The following is a 14497-nucleotide window of genomic DNA, read 5'->3' as shown; positions in this document are numbered from 1 at the left end:
ACACGTTGCTTGGCTCTCTGTTTTTCATTAATATCAAGTGATTGAGCGTAACATTAGCAGATAAAGCGCAGACTAAGATGACACGTAAGCCGCGGACGGAGGAATTAAAGTCTAATATAATCAGTCGGCCTGCGTGAGGAAAAGCCATCAGTCGTCACACGGCTGACATTTTGATTTCCGACGTTTCTGCAGAGCGAGCGCATTGGATGGAGACGGATTTCTCTTTTAAGTAAAGAGATGCATACGTGATTGTTCAAAGGGTTTTCTCGCACGGCTTTAAAGTCACACACATACGTGCAGAGTATCGATCTCTCAGGTGTTTGCGTGTCCGTCTCGCTGGTTATTTTCAGAGCACGTCACTTTTTATTAGCTTAATAAATCACATTTGTTGTCAATCAAGCAGCAGAGAATAATTGGATATGGTTGAAGCCTTGCGTGATGGATTATAAATCATTCAAGATTAAATTAAAAGATAATGCACAAACTTAATGGTTTGTGTTTTGCAGTCTAAATTGCCTCGGAGCAGAGCTGTTTTCCAGTTTTATTGCGCACCGTTTTTCTTTTCTCCCAAACTCGGCACATTTTACACCTTTTATTGCCTCCGTGGAACTTCTTTCAGCCTCTTTACATCCACGTTTGCCGCGCAGATTCATTCGAAGGACTTCTTTTGTTTCATGCCCACATTCAGGAAGATGTCATTCTGTGTGTTTACATCCAGGCTGTAAGTCGAGCTCTACTGAGCACCAGAGAAAGGCATTATTTCTGCGAGGCGAGGAGGACTAAAGAAGAGCGGCGGACGCGGAGAACAAGCTCCGCCGTGGGTGCGATCCCACGCCCGCTGAATTTAAGTGTGTCCGTTTGCATTGGAACAGAGCGGGCGTTATCATAATCGCCTCCTGCCTACTTGACAGAACCTTAAAGTGATCCTGTCATTTTATTTACACCCAGGCCTCGCTGTGATTTACTCGGCAACACACACACACGTGCACGCACGCTCCCCCGGCGAGCCGGGTCGAGTGGACTGGATGACATCTTTTGATCAGAGCTGTCCAAAGAGATCAGAGCAGACTGGCAGGTAATAGATACCAAGCAACTTCCCACAATCGCTGTGTGTGTGTGCACGTTTCCACTCTCGGAGTGCAAAAGCTCTGAGATCACCGCTGAACCGAGAGCACGTTAGCTACACAGCTTTATCAGCTGTGCTGTCGTCATGGCAATAGTCAGCTGTGAAACCTCCCAAGCTGACGTCCATGCAGGTGAACGCTGTTGCCAATGCTGCTCCAGACTGCTAGCAGCTATGAGGCCACACGCCTCATAGCTAGAGGAACTACAGCACCCTGAGTGCACGTGCAGAAGGGCTATCCCACCAATTTGTCTGTGCATTTCAAATCACTATAATTAAGCGTTATTGATCGTGGATTCAATTAACTTCATTAACGTGGCTGCTCTGCTGACTGCGGAGGGACAGACGTGAGGCAGGGAGAGGACGTGATCATCATGAAGCAGCGCTCCCCGAGCCGTGTCTCGTTACCGTGTCGTTAGGTGGTATTGTTCACTGAGAGACAACACTCCATGTCAGGAGGCTAGAGGGGGCTAAACGTGCCGCTGGATCAGTTTTAGGCATTAAAGCCGCTCGACGTGCTTCAGGAAAAGATGGTTAAAGTTCCACCCTCACCACATTAACCTCCTAAGACCCGAACTCTTCCACGGCAGCATTTTTAATTTCTCTTTGATATTTTGGCTAATTGGGGCCCGGTGAATGTAAAAACAAAGAATTACCAGATTTTTTTTTTACCTTATTTTTGTTTTTAAGAAAAATGAGAGCCACATATGAGGATATTTGTTTAAAATTTTGATAGAACAGCAGCAGTATAATGTCCTCGTAAGTGGATATCTGGCCCTTGTAGAGCACAATTTAGTATTTTGGTCTAAATAACCAAAAATGTGATGTCCACATATGTGGACGCCAGGTCCTAGGAGGTTAATGCTTTTTGTTGAGACAAGGAGCCAGGAACGAAAAAGAAAAGGCCTTTGGTGTCGGTGCACAGAGACAGTTGTGCTCCCGTCGCTGTGAAAGGGACGAGCTGGAGGAGCGTTTCCTGTCTGCAGCGTGTTTACAGACTGATTAGGGCGGCGACGTCCACCCGTTTTTCATCGAGCGCCACACACACCCCGCTTTGATACTGAGGACGGGGGAAACTCCTCTTTCTGTCATGATGGAGTTCAACTACACACACAAAGAAATGTGTCCGAATGACTTTTCATTCGGACACTTTTCTGTCCTTTAATTGTTGATCTGTTACTTAGTCATTGTGGTGTAGACCATGGGGCGTCTTTATCAGCCAGAAAAGCTGAAAAAACTTATTAAATGCATTTAAAAGTCCAAAAATGTATGTCATCCTACTCATTTTCCAAACCTGCTTGGTGGACCGGATTAGTCTTGGCCGGGCCAATTTTGGCCCTCTGGCCTTAAGTTTCACCCCTGCTTTAGAGGAAATACTTCCACCCAGCCCACTGTTTTTGTCTGACCCTGCTGAGCGGTTTCAGTTTATGAAGAGACACGAACAACCATTCGACTGAAGTTTGGGAGTAAAACCCAAAGAAGAGGACGAAATGATTCATTGCACCCAAACTCCGAACGTTTGGTCCACGGGCACACGGACATGACCCTGTGGATGGGATGTGGGGAAGCAAACTCTTTGTGTGCAGCAGATTCAGCACTTTAAAATCGAGCCGGCACACAATCGAGGATCAGATCATAACTTTACCACGCTTTGCTTTGTGAGCCGTATTTCCCATTGAAGCATTTTGGAGTTCAGTTCTGGAGTCCTGTGGAAACCTGAAAAACTGGAAAAAATTTTGTATTTTTTCTCCTCTCAGATCAAACCAGCTTCTCCACCCTGCTGATCCTTCATCTGCAGATTGCTCTACTAATTAAAAGAGCACCTGCATACCTGGTGTGTTTGACCCTGCCTCCTCGTACTGCAGCGTGGTATAAGTGTGTACGCGTGCGTACTGATCTCAGTATCCTGGGTCACAATCGAGCCCGAGCCAGCAGCGTTGGGGATCATCTCAGCGTGTGTGTCCTCATTTTTTACTTCACTCCTCCCCCCTCATCCTCCCTCCTCCTCCCTCCTCTCTGGTGTACATGGCTAATGCACCTGCAGTAAAATCAGAGCTGCAGGATTTTTGACCCCTCACACATGCCGTACACACGATGAAAATATTACAGTGTGATGTCACAGAGAAGTAGAGTGACTGTAAAAGTCTTTCTCAGTATACATGAGGAAGTTTTCAGATGCTGCATTTAAACTTTGGTCTTCTTAAGAAAGGTGAAGGTCTGTGTGAAGGTGAAGGCCTGAAGGACTTTGGATAGTACAAATCTGAATCGACGTCATGTCTTTAAACATCTCCTGCTGAGAAATTTAGAGAAGTTCATAATTCACTTCCTGCCACTGAGATGATGTATCATCTTAGAGCTGCTCGCCTGTCTCCAGCCTTTTCATCAGAGCACAGACTCAGCTAACTCATCAGAGGTGCTGCACGAGAACATCTGGACCTCCTGCAAGCTGCGTGTTAGGATAAAACTCGGGCTGACAGACTGAGGGACTGCTCAGAGACTCCAGGAGAATCCAGGAGGAACCGTTGGAAGAACCACAAACATTAGCAACACAAAGCCTTTAAACGAGGAAGAACCACTGATCTTCAAATCTCATTGCCTTTGTTGCAGTTCTGCTCTTTGTTCCACACTTTCACCACTAAAACGTGGTTTCCAATAAAAGCTGTGTACTTTACAGAGACGCGGATTCTCTCAGAGGCGGCTCGCCATAATGCGGTTTCACGTGCTCACGTTTGGCCTCGATGAGCGCTCTGGGCTGCTGTGGCTCTGCACGGTTCTCTTACACAGCTGTCGTTTGGGCTGATTCACAGCAGATGGTGAGTGCTCGTATGCACGGGTGGCGGCTCGAGACAGACGGAGGGAGAGCCAAGGAGGCTGAGAGACGAAACGCATTCAGATACACAGCTGCTTTATTGCAACAAAGGGCGCCGTTACCGCACGTAGTGTCGGTGAGAGGTCAGATGACCGTACGGGTTTAAAGCGCTCGCCGTGATGCGTTTAAAGCTTTTCAGGTGGACCCTGAAAACAAACTCCAGAGATCGCCTCGAGGCACAGAGCTGTTACACTGCAGTGCATACAGTACATACAGGAAGTGTGTGTGTGCGCGTGATGGCTCGGGGATATCTATGTCTCTCTACATCTGTTTATCCCACGGCAGTGTCATATCATCGCCGACGGCAAACAGGAGCCTGACAATGACAAAGACTCCTCTCCGTTTCACTGCTGATGCAGTACACACACGTACATTACAGACACACACACACACGATGCCAGCAGGTCGTGCAGGTATTCCAGGCAGGAAGTTTTGTTTGTGTCACTTTGCTCCGGTTTCGGTGGTTTTTTTCCTGCTCAACAAAAACCTGTTAAAACCATCTGAGCTATGGCAAGATTCGGTTAAAGCACGACCGACCTCTCAGCGTCATTCCCCCACTGTGTCCAGTCTTTGCCAAACAGACAGCATGGGGACGTAACCTTATTGGCTAGAATAATCAGCTCAGAGACAGTGGGACCAGACCTCTGACGGTGTCTGCGGCAGCTCGTTTCTTTGGCCACATTCACGCTGCAGGTCTTAATGCTCCATTCCGATTTTTTTCATCAAATCCGATTTTTTTGTCTGCTCGTTCACACTACAAACAAAATGCGACAGCCAACGCGCTCTAGTGTGAACCCTCAAAGCGGCCGCATGCGCAAAAGAAGACGTCACACGCAACGCGCTCTGTTTACACCCAGAGCAAACAGTATGTTTGACTGATGGCCTCAATATAAAGACTTCAGACTTTACGTTTCCCAACTTTGCTTTAAGTTATAAAGTTATTGTGTTATCTACATTTGTCCTAATAATGATCCTTACTGCTGTTTTAGAGGAGCGGTGCTTCAGAGGATAGCTGCAGATTTCTGTCAGAATCTGCAGATTATACAGTACAAATAAAATGTTCACGTTTCTCCAACGTTGTCTTCCCAACAGTTGTACTGGATGGAAGCGTTCGTGATGTCTTCTCTGGCGCTGATAATTGGCGTCTGTATTGTGTCAGTGACATAAAAGACGGATTTAATGCGGCATGACCATCAAACAGCAGTCGCTTTCTAAAACATCAGATATGTATTGGATTCAGCACCACATACGAAAGTGACCCAGATCGGATTTAAAAATATCGGATTTGTGCCGTTCACACTGTCACACCATGATCGGATAGATGCGTCGCAGAGGGTCAAAAAAGTCGCTTTCGCCTGCAGTGTGAACGTAGCCTTTGTGTCTGTGAAAGCGGTGGATTGTGGTTACAGATGCATTTCCTGTGCTTACACGCAAGTTAGATGGGCGAGTGACAGCCCGTTACACACACACACACACACCCTCTCCTTCTGTATCTGTTGCATGTGCGCGTGCGAGCACGCTCAGCTCGACGTGCACAGCGCGAGCGTTGCTCATCTGCTTCCCCTCTGATGGACTTATTAACCAAAGAAAACATTGGTAGTTGCACGGAGAGGCGACAGTGTGATTTGTCTTGATGCATCTCTTCTCTGTGTGATTTCCACTGTATTCTTCTTAAACTGGAGGGATTTAAATATAAATGGAGATCCTCGAGCCGTCTCCCTGCAGCTAAACTGTAAATAATAACTCTAAACTTTTTTCTAATCTTCTGTAATTGAAGCAAATGGGTTTTGCGGGGAGAGATTTGTCGCAGGGAAACGTACATACATTTTTTTTATTTACGAGGAGGCGAGGGCTGAGCGGTGTAATGAGTGAACATGCATGCTTAATTTAAATGGCGAGTGTGTCTGTTAGGGAATGCATTAGAGTCTGCAGAAGAAGCGTAAGACATATTAATTGACAGACAGGAACCGCTGTCTCCGAGGTTGATACAAGTAATTTATTACTTCAGAAACGAATGCCACCGCCAGAATGTGCTTCATTAATTTCAAATTTAGTTTTAATTTCAAGCTGTTGCCCCTTGAGAAGAATAAGGTGGCAAGTTGTGTTTGAAGAGACATTTTTCGCCTCTCCCTCACTTCATCTTTCTCTTCCCATCCTCAGTCTTTCTCTCCGCCTGTCTCCCGCTGATTTTGTGCAGAACAAAGACCTGAGGGAGGAGGGGTGGGGTGCTGACTCGGTTCCAATGAGAAAACAATGTCAGTGCGAGCACGAGTCCCGTTTATGGGAGTAAACCCTTCATCTGTGAACGATTGCACAAAGTGTGAAGCCCGTGCCGTCGGCTCATGCTGCCTCTCAACAGGTTCAGAAGATGTCCTGAAGATCGAGGCTGTTTCACTCACAGATACGCTGCATTTATTTGTTTGCTGCTTCAGAGAAACCAGTCAGGCCATGTACACGATGCAAACATTTCATTTATCCTTATTCAAAGCAACACGCGCCCGTCATGATGCATGTGCCCCTCACACAACACTAAAGCAGGGGTGTCAAACTCCAGTCCTCGAGGGCCGCTGTCCTGCAACGTTTCCATGCATCCCTGCTGCAACACACCTGAATAAAACTGACTGCATGCTGGTGTGGCAACCCCCAACCTGCTCATTTAAATAAATGTGTTTGGAAAAATGTACTTCTAAAAGTACTTTTACTGCACCATGTTCATTCACTCGTGAGCTGCTGTAACATGAATCAAGTGGCTGAACTGCCACCTCAGCATGCAGTCAAGTTCGTTAGAGTCTTGCTAATGACGTACTAATTTTATTCAGGTGTGCTGCAGCAGTGATACATGGAAAAGATTCAGGACAGCGGCCACCGAGGACTGGAGTTTGATCCTTTAGCTGTTCAGGGAAATATTAGCAACATGTTTCAAAAATCACATTAGTCAGAAGAGTTTTCATCATGATGAATCAACTCTGAGACTAATACAATCCTCCTCCTGTGGTAGGTCTAACCGATCTCTCTCTGTCTTTGTTCTTCATTTCGCAGCATACGTCCCTGAAGATGAGAAGGAAGCAGCTATGTTGGATGAAGACCTGGATGGAGACGACTCGGCCCAGGATGGGGAAGAGCCCGCTGCCAAACTCCTGTGTCCAGACAAGGACTTCCTCTTCAAGGACCGGCCGGGCTTCCGTGACTCCCCCAACGCCACTGACTTCTCTGGTCAGGAGCTGGACAGCGAGTCCCATCTGAGCGAAACCAGTGACAGAATGTCTGACTTTGATAGCTCCTCACTTAAAAATGAGGACGAGATCCTCCATTCTAAAGATCCCTCCAATGCCCTGTCGCCGTCCTCCTCCTCTACCATGATGGCCGCCGCCAACGCTGCCGCCACTGTCGCTGGCGAAGATGCCATATTAGCAGCAACAGGCTCTGTTGCTGACAGCCTGGAGAAGATGAAGGCCATTTACACCTCTTTTCTGACCAATTCCTATTGGTCCACCCTAAACCTGAACCTGTGCCAGCCCCCAGCGGAGAAGCCCCCCCGCAGCCACAGCAGCAGCAGCAGCAGCAGCAGTAGCAGCAGCTGTGGGAGCGGAGGCTACGACTGGCACCAGACAGCCATGGCTAAAACCCTCCAGCAGGTCTCCCAGAACCACCACAACAGGATGGCGCTGGTCCAACATCCTACAGTGGCCGTGAGCACCCCATCAACAGAACCCAACCTCTTCAGTACCGTCCAGCTCTACCGGCAGAGCTCCAAGCTCTATGGCTCCATATTCACTGGTGCCAGCAAATTCCGCTGTAAGGACTGCAGCGCAGCATACGACACGCTGGTGGAGCTCACGGTGCACATGAATGAGACGGGCCACTACCGTGATGATAACCACGAGACGGATGGCGAGGGAGCTAAACGGTGGTCCAAACCTAGGAAACGATCTTTGCTGGAGATGGAAGGGAAGGAGGACGCGCAGAAGGTTCTGAAGTGCATGTACTGTGGACACTCTTTTGAATCCCTTCAGGACCTGAGTGTCCACATGATTAAGACGAAACACTACCAGAAAGTGCCTCTGAAAGAGCCTGTCACACCTGTGACAGCTAAGATTATCTCTTCTGCTCGAAAGAGAGCCCCTCTTGACCTGGACATCCCCAGCTCGCCAGACTCTAATGGAGGCGCCACACCAAAGCCCACCTCCCTCAGTGACTCTGGCGATATACTCCAAAAGGTCACCAACCCTTACATCACGCCCAACAACCGCTATGGACACCAAAATGGTGCCAGCTATGCCTGGCAGTTCGAATCCAGGAAGTCACAGATCCTCAAATGCATGGAGTGCGGCAGCTCTCACGACACGCTGCAGGAGCTCACGGCTCACATGATGGTGACAGGACATTTCATCAAAGTCACCAACTCTGCGATTAAGAAAGGCAAACCGATCATAGAGGCATCCGCCCAGGCACCGAGGTCAAACTCAGCAGCGGAAGAGAAGGTGCAGTCGGTCCCCCTGGCTGCTACCACCTTCTCCCCTCCACCTGCCCCGGTGCCTCCTCCGACCAGCATCTCCCCCACTCCTATGGTTGTGGAGATAAAGAAGGAGGCGAAGGAGGAGGAGTGCACTGCAGAGTCCATTCTGAACAATGTTAACAATGTGAGCAAGGAGAAGAAGGCCGTAGGTGAGGAGGAGGTTGAGGAAAAGTTTGATATCACTTCAAAGTATAGCTATCTGACTGAGGAGGATCTGGAGGAAAGTCCAAAGGGGGGTCTTGATATCCTCAAGTCCTTGGAGAACACAGTGACCTCAGCCATCAACAAGGCCCAGAATGGAGCTCCCAGCTGGGGAGGATATCCCAGCATCCACGCTGCCTACCAGTTACCAAACATCATGAAGCTTTCACTGGGTACCTCTGGAAAGAGCTCCCCACTGAAATATATGTTCCCCGGAGGGGAGATCCTCTCCCCCACTGCCAAGAACCAGCCGCTGATCTCGCCTCCTAGCTGCCAGACCTCTCCACTACCTAAAAACAACTTCCATGCTATGGAGGAACTCGTCAAGAAAGTGACAGAGAAGGTGGCCAAGGTGGAGGAGAAAATGAGGGAGCCGGCTGCTGTTGTGAGGGGCTCTCCTCTGAGGCGCACCACCCCTTCACCGTGCAACAGCGAGGCAGAGGAGTCAGCCCGAGGAGAGTCCCCCAAAGAAAGCCAACCAGGAGGCAGTAAGACCCCTGAGAATGCAAGTGCAGAAGAAGAAAATGGACCCAACCACAGAGATGCAAACGGGGATGTCTCTACAAAGGAGACAGCAGAGAATGGTGTAGAGTCTGCTGCCGTGACCTCACCCCCACCCACCTCTGCGTGTGGCAGCACAGCCATCATCACTGATCACCCGCCTCCAGAACAGCCGTTTGTGAACCCTCTGAGTGCGCTGCAGTCCGTCATGAACGTGCACCTGGGGAAGGCCGCCAAGCCGGCCCTGCCCTCCTTGGACCCAATGAGCATGCTGTTCAAGATGAGCAACAGCTTGGCTGAGAAAGCAGCAGTGGCCGCTTCTACACCACCAGCACAGACCAAAAAGACCGGTAGCGAGCACCTCGAGCGATATTTCTACCAGCAGCATCTGAACAACGACCAACCCATAGACCTTACCAAAGGAAAAAATGCAGACAAAAGCAGCAACTCTTTGGGGTCGACATCTCTCTCTTCCCCCACTTCCACCCCATCCTCAGTGTCTCCCTCCTCCACCATCAGCATGACCAAAGCCTCAGCTGCAGTAGCTTCCTTCATGTCCACGTCACCTCTGAGAGAAAACGCCCTCTCAGATATCTCAGACATGTTGAGGAACCTGACAGAAAGCCAGGCTGTGTCCAAGTCCTCCACGCCCACCAGCCAGTCCGAGCGCTCTGACATCGACGGCGTCACGCAGGAAGAGACCGAAGATGTTTCGCCTGCCCAGAAGCGTAAAGGCCGCCAGTCCAACTGGAACCCTCAGCACCTCCTCATCCTACAGGCCCAGTTTGCTTCCAGTCTCAGACAAACAAATGACGGCAAGTACATGATGTCGGACCTGAGCCCACAGGAAAGAATGCATATCTCCCGCTTTACGGGTCTCTCCATGACAACCATATCCCATTGGCTGGCAAATGTCAAGTACCAGCTGAGGAGAACCGGTGGCACAAAGTTCTTGAAGAACCTGGATTCTGGTCACCCTGTGTTTTTCTGCAGTGACTGCGCCTCTCAGATTCGCTCGCCGTCCACCTACGTCAGCCACCTGGAATCCCACCTGGGCTTTCGCCTGCGAGACCTGGCGAAGCTTTCTGGGGAGCAGCTGCTCAGCCAGATCTCCCAGCAACACCACCACCAACGCCATACCAAAGGACTGTCTGAGAAACTGTTCTCCAACCTCCACCCGTCCAGCCACCCTTTGCCGTCCTCACTCCCCACATCCATCCCGTCCTCCTTACCCATCTCCCTGTCCTCATCCTTAACCACATCTCTGCCCTCCTCCGAATCGCCGTTGCCCTCTCCCGAGGACGACGACAGCGGCGCCCTTTATCAGTGCAAACTGTGTAATCGGACATTTGCGAGCAAGCACGCGGTCAAGCTTCACCTGAGTAAGACTCATGGGAAGTCGCCAGAGGATCACCTCATGTATGTGTGCGAGCTGGACAAACAGTAGCACCGGCTTGCTCGCCGTCTCTGACAGATGAGAAACGATGACGAAGGACGCCTTAAGCGTTAGGACTGCACAAAGATGCCATGCAACTACTGCTCTGAGTTTCGGCACATGATTTTACATTTTGTGTTGTAGAAGTTTTTTAATTTTATTATGTATGATGTAGACTGACTTTTCACGCAGACGTTCATTTTTTTTAAGGGCGGGGATTGGGTGGGGGCTGATGGGGCAGTATATGAAGTAAAAAAAAAGAGCTCTAAAACAAAGTGTTTGTATTTTGAGATTTGTGTAAATGGATTTCTGTTGTTTTTATATTTTGGCATCACTGAGGTGTGATAAGCTGCATGCATAAAAAAACAAAGTTTAGTTGAACCTTCTGGAGCTAAACCTGGTGCCCTTTTCATTGTTTTCTCTTTTCACTCCTGACTGCTCTGTCTTCTGTTTCATTGTTTTTGGTGCTGAGGCAGCATTTAAAATTTAACCCTCTGAGTACGTCAAAGCATTTCTGCACCGGACATCCAAACACTGTCGACTTGAGATTAGAGACTGGAAATTTATCGAGGCCCTCGTGAAAATTAGACACGCGTCACGTCCCAAGCAAAGAAAATGTCGAGTCAAGCAGATCCTCCGCCCGATGCGGGATCCTCGTCTCACAGGATGTGACACAAATATCGCAGCTTTGTGAATAAAAGGGAAAAAAAAGATTTACTTTCATTGATCAGGGGCCGCTATTAATTCAGGTCTGTGTAAAATATGTACATAAGACATATGACTTATCCTGTCTAAATTATGCATTGTTTCTATATTTTTAATTTAAAGGACTATGACTATCTGCTGGTGCACAGTATATGAAGACATAAATAAATTGTTTTGCACAATAGTTTTATAAATGTGTTATTTAATCAAAGGATACCGAAACAAAGGGAGAAAGCAAACGAAGGACAACAGGTGAATCTTTTTATTCCTGACTCGTGCTCAAAGGGTTAAAGACTCTTTTTATCCAACACGTGAATGAACAGTGAGAAGATATTTGAGGCTGTACAAAAAGATGTTCCTTTATGAAGATGTTTCACATGTAAACTGTTATTTATAAGCACTCTGGGTTGTTTCATATCGCTGAATGCCTTTTCTTTTTTCCTTTTTTTTCTGTCTAATTAGTCGGCCATGATTCCTCTGCAGCTTTATCTTTTTGGGATATGAAAGGTAACCATGGCTACGCTAACCTCCTGAGTGACAGGTTCGGCTGCATTTTTGGCAGTTAATTTGCTGAAGTAACTGACAGCTGCCAGAGTGGAGAGAGAAGAAGAAAAAATACTTATGTGTAAAATATGGGCATGTAAACAGCACAGACACCGTTATGCATTCTGTGCCGGTCGTCTTTTCACTTCCTTCTGTTGTTTTTTGTTGTTGTTGTTCTTGACAATGAACCCCATTATATGACTTCATATAACCTTGTTTTCTACTGCAGCATTAAAAACGGAAACTGTTTTTTGCAATAATGCGCGTGTGTGTGTGCACTGTGTGTGTCGTGGCTATCAATTATGTGTGTGCTGTGCAGTCCCTAATGAGCACATTAGACCGGGAGTGTGTCAGCGTCTGTCTGTGACGAACTGCAGACTAGTTTACAGTGAGTGGCAGCAGCGGGCGTGTGGGAGACAAACACACACACACACAGTCTCAGACATGCAAACAGAAACCATGGTTGTGGCGCTTCCCTGTAGCCTCGTCTGTTATCCTGGTGCCTTAAAGGAGCTCGGTCTCATGGATCACAAAGCCGCTGAAGGAAACTGGCGCGGCGATCTCCTGACTTCGGATTGTATCTGCTATCGACAACGCTACCAAGAAAGCAAGGTTAGCCATCGAGCGCAGACTTAGCAACGCTGGCCATGATTAGTCTGTAACGTTAGGCCATAAAGTCATCTCAAAATGGACAACAAATACCCTCCACCCATCAGTGCTGGGGTCATTATCTGTTTTACATTAGTCGTAGTTTTCTTAAAAGTAATGCAGTATGTTACTTAACTACTTGCCAGACAAAGTCATTTGTTACGCTGCTTTCGGGTTTCTCTGTTAAACAAGCTGAAACGCATTGTGTCATAATTACCAATGAACAATATAGACCTACTGGCTACAGTCGCACACACCAACGCAAATCTCTATCCTACTTTGTACACCTGATGTTCCTCTTAGTATGAACGCTCGTAGATCCACAAAACAAAGATGGAAACCAGCGCAAAGAGACTTTAATGTGGTCGTCATGGTGATTCTACTGTATGGCTGTACTGTACAGCTCTTCAGTTTGTTACCTGTTGAAGTTCAGGCTCTGGCTGCTGGGCTGGAGTCTGCATATGCTCGGCTTTAACATCACTCTGGGCTCTTGGCTAGCATAGCGTTAGCTAGCACAGCATTAGCATGCTGTCTATGATGTTGTTAGCGGTATAAACATCAGTTTCTGTTTCCACATAACATCACGCTCTTGTCCTTTTGTGCATTTAAAACAATAGTCATGGTCATGTTGCCGCTCCTGAAAAGACCAAACTGAAATCAGCTGATTGTAGCGTGAGCGCAGAAAGAAAAAAATCTGATTTCTTTTGTTCTTCCTATCCACCCAGCGTCAGATAACAGAAGAACCTTTATAATGTGAGTACCAACCTACTGAATTTAGTACAGAAAAACATTACATCATTACTGCGCTAGTAAAAAATGTAGTTAAGGGTCGTGTCGTGGTGCTTTATGAACATATTTGTCGCTGTAGTTTTTCCACGTCTTAGTACATTTATGTCCATTTTAAGCAATCTCCATCGAGGAATCTGCTGACAGTTGCGAGTTCTTATATTAATGTTCTTCTTCTTATTATTACTTATATTGATGATTGTTATTCTCTCACTGATAAAATCAAAGAAGTAGCTGGAAATGCACAGGAGGAATCAATGGAGCCGAAAGTGAAGCATCTCCAAACTTAAGGCACACTCAGACATTTCATTCCCGAGTCCTTCACATTCAAATGAGTTGTTACACTACAGTCTACTAAAAAGACATCTAAGTCAAGTTTATCTGAAAAAAGCTCAAAGCTGAACTTCATACTTCCTGTCATATACAATTTATTAGACCGCCTGTCATAAAAACACTCATATTTTAGAAATCTGTCAAAAACAGGTTTAAGACTGAAAAATATATTCACCACATATAAACTGAATTTGTGTCTTTATACCCATATTTGAGCTGGCACGCTGGAATTTGTCCTAAAATGTAATAAAATGAATCAAGCATAATATTTGAGCACTAAAACAGATTTTTCTGTTCAGAAATGTAGGTAACTGTAATTAAATGTAATTTGGTTAAATAATATTAATGCACTTGATTATTTTTTCTGCTTCTTGTCACACATTAAATATGAAAATTCACAGATAAAGACAGTAATCACAGTTAAAAATATGATTTTGGCTGAAGAGCTCTCACAGACTGGTGGATTAACCATTACAGAAACATAATTAACCAGTACTGTTAATGTAGAGCAGCTGTGGTATGAACCTGACACTGGGCGGTGGTCTGCTGTCTCACCTCTTTCAATGGCAAATATTCGTGTAAAACATGACCAGAGATTCTAACAACGAGGCCAGTGTACGTGCAGTGAGCTAAAAGCTAAGGCTGCTTTAAACATTCGATCTTTGACTGTTTTTTCTACTCTTGGATCTGGATGATATCATAGAGAGGGGAAGCCCCACCCACCTGCTTTTCAAAGCACTTGTTTGTGAGCTCCAGCCAATCAAAACAAAATCAAAGGCTCTCCTCCACAGTCCTCATTTATAAAGTGCTTTACATACCCGAACATTACGGCTAACA

General features: G+C 46.9%; 1 protein-coding gene across 1 annotated transcript in view; it reads left to right on the top strand.

Annotated features, from left to right (window-relative positions):
- tshz3b (teashirt zinc finger homeobox 3b) overlaps positions 1-10856 on the top strand; it is a 28038-nt gene extending 17182 nt beyond the window's left edge. Inside the window, exon 2 of the mRNA XM_005948065.3 lies at positions 7032-10856. Coding sequence (XP_005948127.1) covers positions 7032-10657 — 3626 coding nt within the window. The 3' untranslated portion in view covers positions 10658-10856. The remainder of the gene's footprint in view (positions 1-7031) is intronic.
- Positions 10857-14497: the final 3641 nt, after the last annotated feature.

Source organism: Haplochromis burtoni, unplaced genomic scaffold, assembly GCF_018398535.1.
Source record: "Haplochromis burtoni strain Fernald_Lab_line unplaced genomic scaffold, NCSU_Asbu1 Contig_565, whole genome shotgun sequence".
NCBI lineage: Eukaryota > Metazoa > Chordata > Actinopteri > Cichliformes > Cichlidae > Haplochromis > Haplochromis burtoni.
The sequence above is the reverse complement of the archived record's forward strand: the minus strand, read 5'-3'. Positions and strand labels throughout refer to the sequence as shown.